The sequence below is a fragment of the Syngnathoides biaculeatus genome, chromosome 13 (assembly GCF_019802595.1).
Source record: "Syngnathoides biaculeatus isolate LvHL_M chromosome 13, ASM1980259v1, whole genome shotgun sequence".
Taxonomy (NCBI): Eukaryota; Metazoa; Chordata; class Actinopteri; order Syngnathiformes; family Syngnathidae; genus Syngnathoides; species Syngnathoides biaculeatus.
In genome coordinates, this window is record NC_084652.1 from 13,039,374 (window position 1) to 13,052,733 (window position 13,360).

The 13,360-nt window shown below is 39.4% G+C and overlaps 1 protein-coding gene across 3 annotated transcripts in view; it reads right to left on the bottom strand.

Annotated features, from left to right (window-relative positions):
• mast3a (microtubule associated serine/threonine kinase 3a) overlaps window positions 1–12,094 on the bottom strand; it is a 32,316-nt gene extending 20,222 nt beyond the window's left edge. For 2 of the 3 annotated variants that reach the window (XM_061838640.1, XM_061838638.1), the window contains exons 1-6: window positions 11,959–12,065; window positions 7,839–7,870; window positions 6,949–7,082; window positions 5,550–5,949; window positions 2,123–2,211; window positions 1,134–1,206 (exon numbers count right to left, since the gene is read on the bottom strand). In XM_061838640.1, coding sequence (XP_061694624.1) covers window positions 1,134–1,206; window positions 2,123–2,211; window positions 5,550–5,635 — 248 coding nt within the window. In that variant the 5' untranslated portion in view covers window positions 5,636–5,949; window positions 6,949–7,082; window positions 7,839–7,870; window positions 11,959–12,065. Of the gene's footprint in view, window positions 1–1,133; window positions 1,207–2,122; window positions 2,212–5,549; window positions 5,950–6,948; window positions 7,083–7,838; window positions 7,871–11,958 lie in introns of all 3 variants that reach the window. The other variant, XM_061838639.1, reaches the window with a different exon arrangement.
• Between the last annotated feature and the right edge of the window lie 1,266 nt (window positions 12,095–13,360).

Genomic DNA, 13,360 nt, shown 5'->3' on the forward strand with positions numbered 1-13,360 from the left:
AACAACCATTCACATTCACACATGCGGACAATTTAGGGATGTGGGAGGAAAGTGGAGTACCCGAAGAAACCCCACGCAGGCACAGGGAGAGCATACAAACGCCACATGGGCAAGGCCGGATTTGAACCCAGGCCCCCAGAATTGCTAGGCGGATGTGCTAACCCATTGGTCAAAGTGTCCCTGCTCGATTTAAAGTATTTAGAAAACAAACAGTAAAACACAAAGACAAACATGTGACTTACAACACAAAATTGTACTGTATGTATTTTAAACACAACGTATGCATAAATATGACTTTAGAATGTGTGCCCAGATCTTCTGGCTTCTGACTGATGAAGAGAGCCGATGAATGTGCTGTCATGTGGAAAGGGGTTTTTGTTTTACTGTTGTTCTTTTAGGTAGGAAACTATATGTTTTGGGTTTTTTTTTTTAATCTATTGCATGTGTGAACTCAGCATATAGAGTAACTACGGTAATGAATAAAACCCCCACATTTTGGGTGCATAGATATACATGATAGACTCTTTTTCTGTGCTGCCGACCATTACGGCACATGCTCTTCTAGATCCCTGTGTGATGTATAAGTGTTTTGAGAGGTCATGCTCTGCAATTTCACCCATAATCACATCAGCACCAGTTTGCAGCCCAACCCAAAACCCGTGAGGAGTAACTGGCCCAAGGGATTTTCAGCTGCCTTGGCTGGTTCTGTGTGGGCTTGTTTCCACTACGAGGGTAAATTGAACAGGTCAGAGCATGTCATTATTACCCCGTTAAGTTTTCTTTAAAAAATAACATAAAATATAGGCAGTATTTTTGATGACTGGAGCCTGAAAGAAAAACAATGGTAGTTTTCATATTGTGGTTTTTATTTGTCCTGATCTTAACTTGCTGGAACAGAGTCATTAATGGAAATACCGACTCAACTTTCTGCTAGTCTCTTTTCTCATTATCTTTTGAACGCAGAGTTTACACAATTTGAGAGAGACAACAGACCTGCATTCGATCGGTTGGCCTCCATTTAATCATATTTACTAAATTACGTAAACGTCTGAACCTGTGTTAGCAGTAAGCAGATGAGAAGGTGAGCATGATGTCACGTGTAAAAACTGAAATCATTTCAAGTCAACTCTTACCTGCGGGTAAACTGGAAGTTAGCAGAGCTGTTAGCAGACACGTTTCTGGGGCTTTCTGACGGGCTGCTGCTAGCTAAAGAAACACACTGGGTTACAAACTAAGACTCAGAAACCGCTAACGAGATTAATCATGTTTAGAATTGTCTTATGAAGTGCTGTAGAATTTCAGTGCTTCATAATGAGAAAGCGTTACAGGATTTCATTTTTGTACCCTTGTATAGGCTATCCTATTTTGAGATATCTTTATCATGAGAGTACAATGAAGCAAATACAATATAACTATATTCATTCTCTAACAGTATCATACAAACAAAGATCTTTGTAAAGTCAAAATTTCTGGTATACCTCAAAGAATGTGGATTTCACTGTAACTATGCTATTGAGAGGCGATTCTACTGCTGTCATGTATCTAAATAAAGTTCCCAAAGCTATTAGAAAGTGATATCAAGACTTGGTGTTGAACCAACTAGTCGACCTTATGACTGCTCAATGATAATCTGAGCATGAAATTGATTAATTGCTAATCACATTTCAGCATTAACATAAGCAACTCGAGGAAATCAAAATCAGTGAGTGAGCTCGTGATTGGAGGCAAATGTGCACACCGTAAATTGACAATTAAAAAAAAAAACAATGACTTCATCAATTAATCGACATCGATGTAACGAAGATCACCTTAGTGGTGACTTCAAAAAATCTAGGCAAAGCTATAAATGTTTGATACTAAGGAGGACTTTGAATCCTTTATGTAAGTCCTATTACAGTAAATTGAGAGTCCCTGGCAGGAAATCAACAAAATAAGACTGCAGGGAAAATACCGACAATCTGGTGATATTCCCCATTAAAACAAGAGCACTGCTGTATGGGTACCTTGCCATTGTAGACCCCCTTCATCATCATGCACACAGAAGAGCCAATGACTGCCAAGCAATAATTACACACAGATCTCAGCTAGCATACAACTGTACACACAAAAGCACGCAAAGTACCTGTGGCAAGCGGGAGAGGTGAAAGCGGTCGTGAGAGCGTGGGCGAAGGAGTACCAACAGCCAAACTCCTTCTCTTGTTGTTACGGGCACTGTGAGTGGAGAAAAATAAATTTAACAGTAAAAAGTCAAAAACATTTCCCTATGAAATGTGCTCCCACAAAAACTATCTGCCTGTTTATACAAATATGACAAAAACATCATGTGTATATATAAGCAAATTATCAACAATGAACAATGTCACACACGCACATATTGATTCAATTTGATAACGTCTGGAAGCGTTCCTGTGAATGGGTTGAACCCAGAGCAGCTCATCCCACAAAAAAAGCCTTGTCTGACAGTTATAGAAGGAAGCCAGATGCACCCGCTGATGGGACTCCTATCAGATAACATGTCCAGTCTCTCCATGCCATTACACATCCATCACCAGTGAGCACAACATTTCTCCACAGTGGCTGAGCTCAACGACCAGCTTGAGTTTTGCTTTACGTTAGCATTAACGCAGTACGAAAACATCATTCTATATAGTTTTTTATTGTTGAATCCTTTTGGATTTAAAGAGAAATGTCTTCAACAATTTAAATGTTGTTCCTTGGATTCCTCTTGCCAGTACATTTTAGCTGCCAGGGTTGACGTTTCCTAATTTATTGTATTGTCTATTACGGTGCATCTCCATGTCCTTCCATTCCCATGTGAAAACACACTATATTTTGGTCAAAACAGTGATGGTGCCTTCAGGGATGTGAACACCTTGGACTCACATCTTACCATAATACAGTGGCGTGTCTAACATCAAATGGAATCTGTTCTGGGATCCTGCCCTGCCTTTGACTAACTGACAACCTCTGATTTCTATGACGCTTTCCCCATCGTGAAAAATACATTGAATTAATCTCGTTTACCACCCAAATGTCACAAACCGACTAACTCTACAAGTAATGGTACGCATAACACTTTAACATTATTAAAGATTAAAAAGTGTAAAGAGAGATCCACCAATTTAATGTTGTGTTCAAACTAGGGATGTCCCAATCACTAATTTTTTTCACCCCAGGTCTGTATCATTTTATTTTGAATATCTGCCAATTCAGAGTCCTGAAACAGTACCCCGGCATATGAGAGCGCATCCCAAACTGTCTCAACTGTCTTTTTTTACTCTGATAATTCAACATAATACCCTTTATATGGCTATAGGTCTAGTGCAACACTGGTTCAAACCAAGATACCAACTAATCTTTATAGCATAATAGCGATTGGCCCTGATTTCCAATCCTGCGATTGGACCAGGTCAACTTTAATTAATGGTCTACTAAACTACTTGGTCATGTCTTTAAATTGCCCTGCAAAATCAGGGTTATGTAACCTGGACAATTCTAAAAAGGACTTTTAAGGTATATTTTTCTTTCAATATTTTGCTCAGATTCTTAACTATACAAATTTTGTGGCATTTCACCCCAAAAATGCTTGGTGTCACATTTACTTGGTTTCATCCTGAAGATAATGATGACATTTCTCTGGCCTTTTCCAACGCGTGACATATCATAATTAAGAATATTGATAGACGTTGACATTTCTGGGTCACCACAAAGGCAGATTCACGTACTTGTTTGTTTATGCCACCAACTGAGAAGACCTAAAAACTAGCAAAGGCAGTATAGCGGCACAAAAAAGAAAAGACAAATGTCAGACTTGAAAACAACTGCAGCGCAATGTACAAACATTCTTGTATGACTTCCATTTAATTCTGAAGCGGAAACAAAGTCAAACTGTAACAATGGAATGAAAGAGTCTAATGGGCTTCATCTACATTTTGTAGAGCAACAATCCATGCTGGACATGACAGCATAATGAATAATATTATAGCTCAATGTTGTTGTGATCGGCCAGGTGATTTTTTTTTTCCAACTAGCTGATCGGCCTCAAAAAAACAGATCGTGTAAAGCCTAATACACACTCGCTCATCCAATCACAAATCTAACTGTAGCAAGAGGATGCCCACCTTTGTGGAATTTTCTACAAAAAACACATAAAATGAACACCTCTAAAAATCTCCACTACAGATAAATTGAGGAACAAAACAAACTCATTAGTAAGGTAGAGGGGCTATTTTACTACCAACATCCCTCTTCTCACACATGTTCCATTTGCGCTGTTTAAGTCGAGCATTTAAAAAAAGTCAAACGTCACAGTAGTTCTGACGTGTCAACTTGGAGAACCCCTAGGAATTTCAGCCCGTCCGAGCTTATTGGTGGATATCTTTAACTTAAACTTGTCAGCTGATCTGAGATGGGATTCCCCTAGTAGCACAAAGAAACATTGGGGTCAAAGAGTTACATTGTTCAGAAATAGGTTATCCTGTTTTCTATCTTTTTTTTTCTTCTATTGGCAATATAACTCAAAAACAACACACAAAAAGGCATTTTTTTCAGACAGCAAAACATTAAGCTGAATTCCTCCAGATTCCTCATTGCGTTGTACTCAGGTCAAAATGGGCATTCAATCTCGATTCAAGATTTTGATTGACTGTCAATTTAAGGAAAGAAATCACGTCGCAAATAACAGGCGTGTTATATTTGTGTTACTGGAAGAGACAACCCACTGTAATGCCATGCCTGCCTCGGCTCACAATAGTTTCCCCAAACTAGGACTAAACACGATAACAAAATCTGTAAAAACCTGCTACAAAAACTCAGAGAAACGTTGCTGTATCTATCTCTGACCTCCAGTTCGAGTTGTCACTGCATGGAATCCCCCGAATTTGGGCCAGCAAAGACCAAAGCTACATCAGACAACCATGTAGTTAGTAATTACACTTAATAAATACGTCTTTACTTTCTCTTTGATTATCCATACATCCATTCTCTGTAGCTATTATCGTCACTCGGCATAGACGGCATTAAATATTGCAGGTGTATCCAATAAAATGGCCGATGAGGATATCATTCACTTCTAAAGAATGACCCTGATCAGCAACGACATTTACAAAACAAATGCATGCACCGACGCTATTCTACTATGAGAGCCTCTATATTAGCCAAGAGAGATAAGGCTGCCATAAAATTATGATAGCCTCGAAATGAACGCTACAAGGTTTTTTTTTTTTTTTTTTGCCAGTGCAGCATGGGACATACGTGGTTTGCTGTCAGGCCGGATCCAATTAAATCTATCTCCCGGAGAAAAGACAAACATCATGATCGTCACATCGGAAAATTGATCAACGGTGGAACTTTGTGGCGTTTTATGCGACAGATCGGAGCAGCTTGTGCAGTCCAAACACACGCACACACTTCCCCGTTGGAAACAACAACTAGGGCGAATGGAATAGTCATTTGGTATACACAATGCGATTATCATCAGCCTGAGCACTGAAGGAATCACGGTGGGGAAAATGCAATATTTTTTGTCTACATTATAGATATTATTTTACCCTTTAGTTCTTTTCATCATTGCCCCGGTAACAAAACTTGTTTTGTAGCTCGGTAGCACCGTCCAGTAATGGTTTTGGTCAGCCATGGTAATGACCGATAAAGGGACTCCAAATACGGGACTTGTCCTCTACAGCCAGGGGCTCATGTCAGAGAGTCTTTTCCAGCGGAGCCTCACTGGTGTCGGTTAGCTTAGCTCGGTTCGTCGGCGGGGTCCGATGGCAGAAAATCCGTCGTTGAGCTTCGGTAAAAATTGAGCCGAGACCCGCGCCTCGCCAGCTCGGTGATGACGAGCAGCTTCTACGGCCATGTCCCGTCCTTCAACGTCTCCCGTCACCCGTTACGCTTCAGGAAAAATCTGTCCGCATCAGCATGCGACATTATCGAGAGATGACTGCTCCCCTAAAAAATAAAGACTGATTAAAAAAAAAAAAAAAAAAAAAAAAAGCACAAAAAAAAACTTTCCAGTCACGGCAGCGACAAACAGCGCATGCGCGCAAATCGATGCTGAGGGTGGAGGGAATTGTGATGCCTTCAGGTACCCTCGGATTACATTTGAAAAACAACCAAAATTGGTAACCACCCACTATAAACAAAAAGATGTAACTGGGTCACGACTGGGGGCATAAATAATGTCAGTACAATCCCTGTGACGTTTAAAAGCTAGGTTTACGGTATTCCAATGCTTGAATATGGAAACTTGAATGTGATATAGATGCGGGTTGCGGAGGTTCATGGAAATTTCATCTCCAAAAAGAGGGGCACTGCAAAAAAAGTTTGGAAAACACTGGCTTAATGAGTTATAGCGCAGGAACACATATGTTATACGTTAATAGTAGCATTTAACATTGCCAAACTGCAGCTTGTTGTGAAGTGAGAAGAGTTCACTGCCACTATTCAGCGCTTGTATCTCATATCTTTGCTTGCAAGTCAAAGCAAAAGATCAAAATGAGGGATCTTCAAAAACTGGTAAATCATGTCACTCATATCTCACCGTGTCACTCTAAGGTGTGTTGATACAGTATATTAAAGCGCACATTTAAAAAAAAAACTGCTGCTGAATTAAGGTAAGTAAGTTTCTTTCAGCTTGTCCCGTAAGGGGTTGCACAGCGTGACATCTCAGATGAACGCTCGTATTTGTTTGGGATTTGTTTGTTTGTTTTTACGCCGGATGCCCTTCCTGATGCAACCCCTCTTGGGGAGTGCCACGCGTAATTAAAACTGGGCATAAAATAATAACAAATAACAATAGATGAATACAATTTTCTTGTTAATACGAATATAATTTTTAAGAAGCATTTTTTAGCCATATTTTACCCTCAGATTGGCAAACAGGATGTTAGGAGGTTTTTTTTCCCTCTCATTTCAGACATGTTGTGAAATGACAAAAACACAACCGACCTGCCTGAGGTCGGCAGTATGTTGAAATTGTAATCTCAAGATCACAGTGACGTCATTCCTGGCTGCAGCTAAAGCTTGAATGTAAACAAACAACTGCATATCAATTCATCCATCCATCTCGCCCTCCATGGTGGCTGGTGAAACAAAACACATTAGACATGGAGTATGTAGTACGTAAAACATTCACAACATTATATACTGCATATCTTCACAGTCTATTGAGAACCAAACCGAACTATGGTTGAATGTGGTTGTGATTTTATTTGTCTTCCTGCCAGTGTGGGTGGTAAATTCTGACTAATCTGGAGCACAACAGGAACAACCAAAAATTATACACACCAATTTATTTCCTGTTGCTTACGCTATTGTTAACATCCTGGACCAATTTCCAGGCAATCACAAGGCAATTGTGAATGAAGCATTTGGTTACGTGTACTAGATTTCATGGCCTATTATATGATTTTGCCTCGTAGTCACAGATAAAGATAACCTTAACCTCTCTTCTAAAAGCAGTCCAGGTGTTCCGGAACAGGTTAAAGATTCTCAAGAAACGGTTTCCTGGTTTAAAGGTTTAACCCAAGGGCCTCACATATTCAAATACAACACCTAATGAACTCCCAGCAACCACAAGTTAAAAAATAAAAATATTCAAACCGTGCCCAACTGAAATGATTCTCCTTTGTTCTTTAAGTTGACAAAACCAGTCTGAGCGGTGAGACCACTTTGACTGCATAAAGCCCTGATTTACAGCTTCAATTGTTGCCTCCAAGGAGGCTGGTCCGGGTCAATGTATACACCCGTGAAATACCGGTAGTACTGGCAGACCCTAATAAACTGACAGCTGACAAGCACCTAGAGGATCTGGTTGCAAGAGACTTTGTATCACTTACACATTTCCTCTTCGGGGAAGACTCAGCTCTTTCTGGAATAAAGAAATGGGGGGGGGGGGATAAATTAGGAGTACAACAACAGAAACATTACTTTGGAGTGAACAAGAAGTATAATTGTATTGAATGTGTGCAGTTACGTGTAACTACCGTACCATGGAAAAGTATAATTTTATTATCCCCACTTTAATGTTTAAGTTAATGAAAAAAAATGTAAATATTAGACTAAGATCACCCGAGTAATGATGCAGTTTAATCTGTTTTTAAATGGTGATTGTTTTTAATAAGGACAAAAAATATACATATTCAAAGGTACCTGTGGCCCTGTGTGAATACGTCACAGGCCACTAAACCTAAGAACTTGGTGGGACATCCTCAAGAGCAACAACTGAAAACCAGGCGTCTTCCATAACAGGCAATGAGTCTTTCACTTCTGTGTGAAGAAATTTTGGCCCAGTTTTCTTCCTCGCAGATTTGTATTAGTTCAGCAAGAGTGGAGCAGCCTTTTTAAGGTTACGCTGTTGCCTTTCAATGGGATTCAAGTCCGAACTTTGACTAGGCTATTCCAAAACATTTTTTTTTAAAGCAATTCAGAAGTTGTTTTGCTGCTGTGTTTTGGATCATTATCTTGCTGCAGAACCCAAGGCTGCTTGTGCTTCAGCATTAAGTTAAATGGGCTTATCCAAAGCAAAGCTTTGTGGTTGTTTTACATCAACAAACTTTAACTGGGAGATGCAATAAATAGGTTAAAGCCTTCTTTTAAAAATAATTGTTCAGTATCTGCCAAACTGTTGCTTGTTGTGAGGTGTGCATAATGACCATGCTACTATGAAAGTCAAAGCAAAATACAAAGTCAATACAAAGTCAGAACAAAAAAAAAAAATTAAAAAATGACGACTCATATCTCAAAAAACTCCGACTTGGGTCATTTGTATTGCAAGGCAGTTCTGTATTGAACATTATGATAAGCCACTGTAAAATTCTGCCTAGTTGGAACATTAATACTGTGCTGAAATATGGGAGCCTTTTTTTTTCAAGTGTGCTTGAATGATGATTTAATTCAAATGTATTGCACAAAAAGTTAAATACAAATTTTTACATACATACATATATTTTTTATCAGCTCTAAAAAAATTAAGGGAAATGTATTGTACCGTAATTTCCGGCCTATAAGCCACGACTTTTTTCACACGCTTTCAACCCTTTGGTTTATGCAGTGATGCAGCTAATTTGTGTATTTTTTGTCACGGGCGGAAGGGGGCACTCGAGCGGAAAAGATAAGAATGACACCAGTGGAATATATCTGCCGAGGAAGTGACTTTTACCAGTCCGATCCTGTTAGTGCTACACTAGTGTGGTACTGCCGTTTCTCAGTGATTTTTACAGGCATGTTTTTTTAACCAGCCCTATGAGCGCAGCACTAGCGTTAGCGTTAGTGCGGTGGCGCTAGCGTTAAACTCTCTGTGTACCGTCTTTCTTTGTAAATATCTCAGGTTTCAATGTGGGTTTCAATGTGGGCACTTGCGGCTTTTGCACAGCTGCGGCCTATGTATGTAGCAAATGGTATTTCCTTTACAAATGTACAGGGTGAGGGTTATGACCAGTAGGCCGGGAATTACAGTACCAAAGAGTTCATTAAGAGCCATACATTCCTATGTAATAACATTGCCACAACCATCTTCGACACAAAATGTGATATGCTTGTTATCATGAGCTGTTTCTTTTCTTCTTCATTCTTTTTCTTTTCCCAGTATGTTCAAATAATCTAATTCTAGAAAAATGCGTGTGTTTTTTTTTTTAGATGATTTTTTTTTTTTTTTATCTTTCTGGGAAGGTCTAATTTGTCTTTCCTTTCCTGTCCTTGTTACCATCGCTCACATTTCGATTCTGACAGTGATCTGTGCCTTAAGTTCTTCAATCACATCTACATTGTTTCATTTTAAATGTGTCGTGGTGGAGTATGAAGCTGAAATGCTAATAACTAATGGACTCATCAAAATGTTTTCTAGACCTAACTGGAGATGGTTGAGTGAACATGTTCTCAACAGTCGTTTGATGTATAACGAGGTACTGCCTAAGAAGTTCTTGTGATGGATCATCTTTTTTCAATTGTCCTGATTTCCCTCTTTGTGCACGTAAATGTCATGAGCTTCAGTGTGCCCTACTTTCCTGCGTCACAAATGGGTTCTGAGTCACTGAGACTGGGAGTGGGAGTCTTCACCGGGTCATGCCATGCCATGTGTCTGGTCGAATTGAGGTGAATTTGTTGTCTGGATTTGTTGACAAGAATTTTTGAAATACTTTAATTATCTAATTTCACCAGTACAGTACGGTACTGACAAAATCTTGGGGCTATTCAGCGATAGGGTGAAATATCAGGATGAAACTAATGGGCACTAAAGGTGAACTTAATTTGGTCTTCGCTGCCATTTTGAATGTCCAGCTCAATAGTCTTTGACCAATGTACTGTTCTGTAGCTATAAACTGAGTGGCAAAATTCACAGAATTTTTTTATTTTGTAGAAATTCCACTGACATGCCTTTCTGTGACCTTTCCTATCTTGTCTGTTCCTAACCTCCTGATGACAGCTTGTGATACTTTCAGCTCAGTGGCCACGTCTGTCTTTGCACTGGTATCCCTTTTTTGTGAATAGTGTAGTTGGTCTGAAAATTATTATTTGTTGATGACATAATTTGTCTTTTCTCATCTATATATGCAGTACTGTATAGTGACCGACAGAAGCAATTAAATGCTGTTCCACTAGTAACCTTTCATACAACAGAATAATAGCTTTGACCCAGATTTCAGATAACTGTCGGGAAATATTACATTTCATTGGACTCAATCAAATAATTAAATATTCAGCATTTTACTTTTACATCAAAAATAAAGTATTACACTCCTAGATCTACATAGGCCCCCTGGTTCCATATGGCACCATATTACATCACTGGGGTTATTCAGGGTTCATGTCTGCATCTGATGGTTGTATGTCGTACCCATGATTTTACAACACCATAAAGTTCTTGTGATAATACATTAGGATTCATATCGAAGAGACACTTGGTTTTTATTTTGTGCTACACAGATCCAATAAATAATGGTTGTTTCTAAAGAGTACCACTAACAATGGATATTAGATAGTATCCAAAAGTGGTTCCTCTACATCAGGGGTGTCTAACTCGTTTTTATCACGGGCCACATTGTAGTTACGGTTTTTCTCAGAGGGCCATTAAGACTGAAATCATGTAACTCTTGAATTGACCCACCATATTTACACATTAAATTTATCACCTAGTTTTGGAATCAGAAATCAAGGGTAATGTTTATTTTTCAACTATTGTTGATGTTTGGTAACACAAAAATGCTTGCAATATCTCAATGTCATTATTTATGATATGAGAATTTGTAATTTTGGTACAGATTTGAACAAAAATCTTGAAAGTTGATACATGTGATTTGCCTTCGAGGGCCACAAAAATCATGTGGCGGGCCGCATATGGCCCCCGGGCCTTGAGTTTGACACCTGTGCTCTACATGTTCAAACTAAAGAATTGCTTTTGGGTACATAGGTACAACCTTTATCTTTTTGAGTATAAACTCAAATATTCTGCATTAGATTTAGATTACACTCGAACTACTACCCTAACACTGCAGTTTGGATCTTTCATGTTAATTATTAATATCATTAATATTCTCCTCCTAAACCATAGACACCAAGATTACAGTATGTCTTATTGACTGCCTAAAATGTACACAGCTCTGATGAATGGCACTTCATTATTGCCACTATAGAAAAACAAACATGGCATTCAGGAGAAGATAAAGGAGGTGTTCCTGTCTGGATCATGTGTGCTCCTCTTGTCACCAAGGCAACCAGATTTACCAAAGCCTGATAAATGGGATGCTCCAAAAGAAACACAAACCCGTGGTCACTTCACAACGCTGCCACCGACTGTACAAATGATCAACGCATTATGTATATTTACAGTTAAAGGGGTGGTGGGTGTGGGTAACACCCCGATGTAAATCCTCACAAAATATTGTTATCTCATCCTCACGCTCGGTGTAATTTGCCTAGAAACAAGCGCGGTGTCGTGACAGCGTCCGTGTATTTATTTACCTGCAGCCCACGTCGTCTCAGGATATTCGGCTCGTCCATGATTAAAGACGATAAAAGAACGTCAACGCTCCAAAGCGTCTCGTTGCTCAGTCAAGCCATTTTGCGATGTGGTGTGCCCGGGAGCGAGTGCTCCTCCTCACGGCTGCGCCACCAAAATCCCACCCCCTGCCGCTTCTTCCGCTTCTATTCGGCTCATCTCCTTTGCTTGGTGTCGCCCCTTCCACACACCCCTGAAAGGTGAAGAGGGTGGTGTGTGTGTGTGTGTGTGTGTGTGTGTGTGTGTGTGTGTGTGTGTGTGTGTGTGTGTAGTGTGTGTGTGTTTGGGGGGGGGGGGGGTCGTTGGGTAGCCAGAGCTGGAAAAAGTAGTCATGAAGTACAGAAAAGTAGTTTTTTTTTTTGTTTTTTTTAAATACATTGTCAACTATGTACAAAGCAAATCCAGTTTTGGTAACTTGTCACAACAGGGAAAAAAATTCTGCAAATAAAAATGTAATGTTATGAAAGGATAATTTTAAAGTCTCCCCCCCATCCCCTATTATCCCTTTCTGTCATATTTGTTAAAATTATGAGTATGACCTGTACACGTACAAGGGTAAAATAATGTGACCAACAAAAAAAAATCCTCTTTGGTCCAATTTTTGGCTAATTTTATTTGCAATAAATTAATAAACTATTGCAGCTGAGCAAAAACAAACAATCAGAGACAGAAGATGTGAATCAGAAGTTATCAGTCGATTAATTCTCGTACCCCTCCAGTCACATGCTTACCTGGTACCTTGGGCTAAAGGAGCTATGTTGAATCCACTTCCAGAAATGTAAAAAAAAAAGGCCATCCCTTGCTTGCATATCATAACTGAGAGAATTCTGAAGCAATGCAGAATACGCAACATTTCTGCTCAACCGGTAATTTTGTCACATCTGGGTTAGTATATTACTGTGGCCAGACAGATCTTGCCCTGGGCCTTGAGTTTGAAACCCGCCAACTAAGCGCAAAACCATTCAATTGTTTTGCCTTTCACTATTGTCATTGACATGGTGAGACCAAAAAAAATCTGCATTATTTTTAGTAAATAACAATCATTTTTGTGAAAACAAAGTGGTTAGTGCCATAGTCCATGCTTTGTATGCTTATTCTCGAAACGTCACATCTGGAGGCCATGCTTGATATTTCACCATCAATCGGCCCCCTCAATGTATTTAATGAGTGTGACAATGACCGTGTCCAACAACTGCACTTTGAAGCGGTCCGCTTCTGTTGTCACCCAGTAGTACAAGAGCAACCCATTCTTTGTTTGGATGTTGTGTTTGTTTAGTTTGCAACAATGGGTTGTCTCTTACAATGAGTTGTCACATGACCATTTCTAAAAGCCGTCTTTGTTTTTCATTGAGAAATTCTCTATTC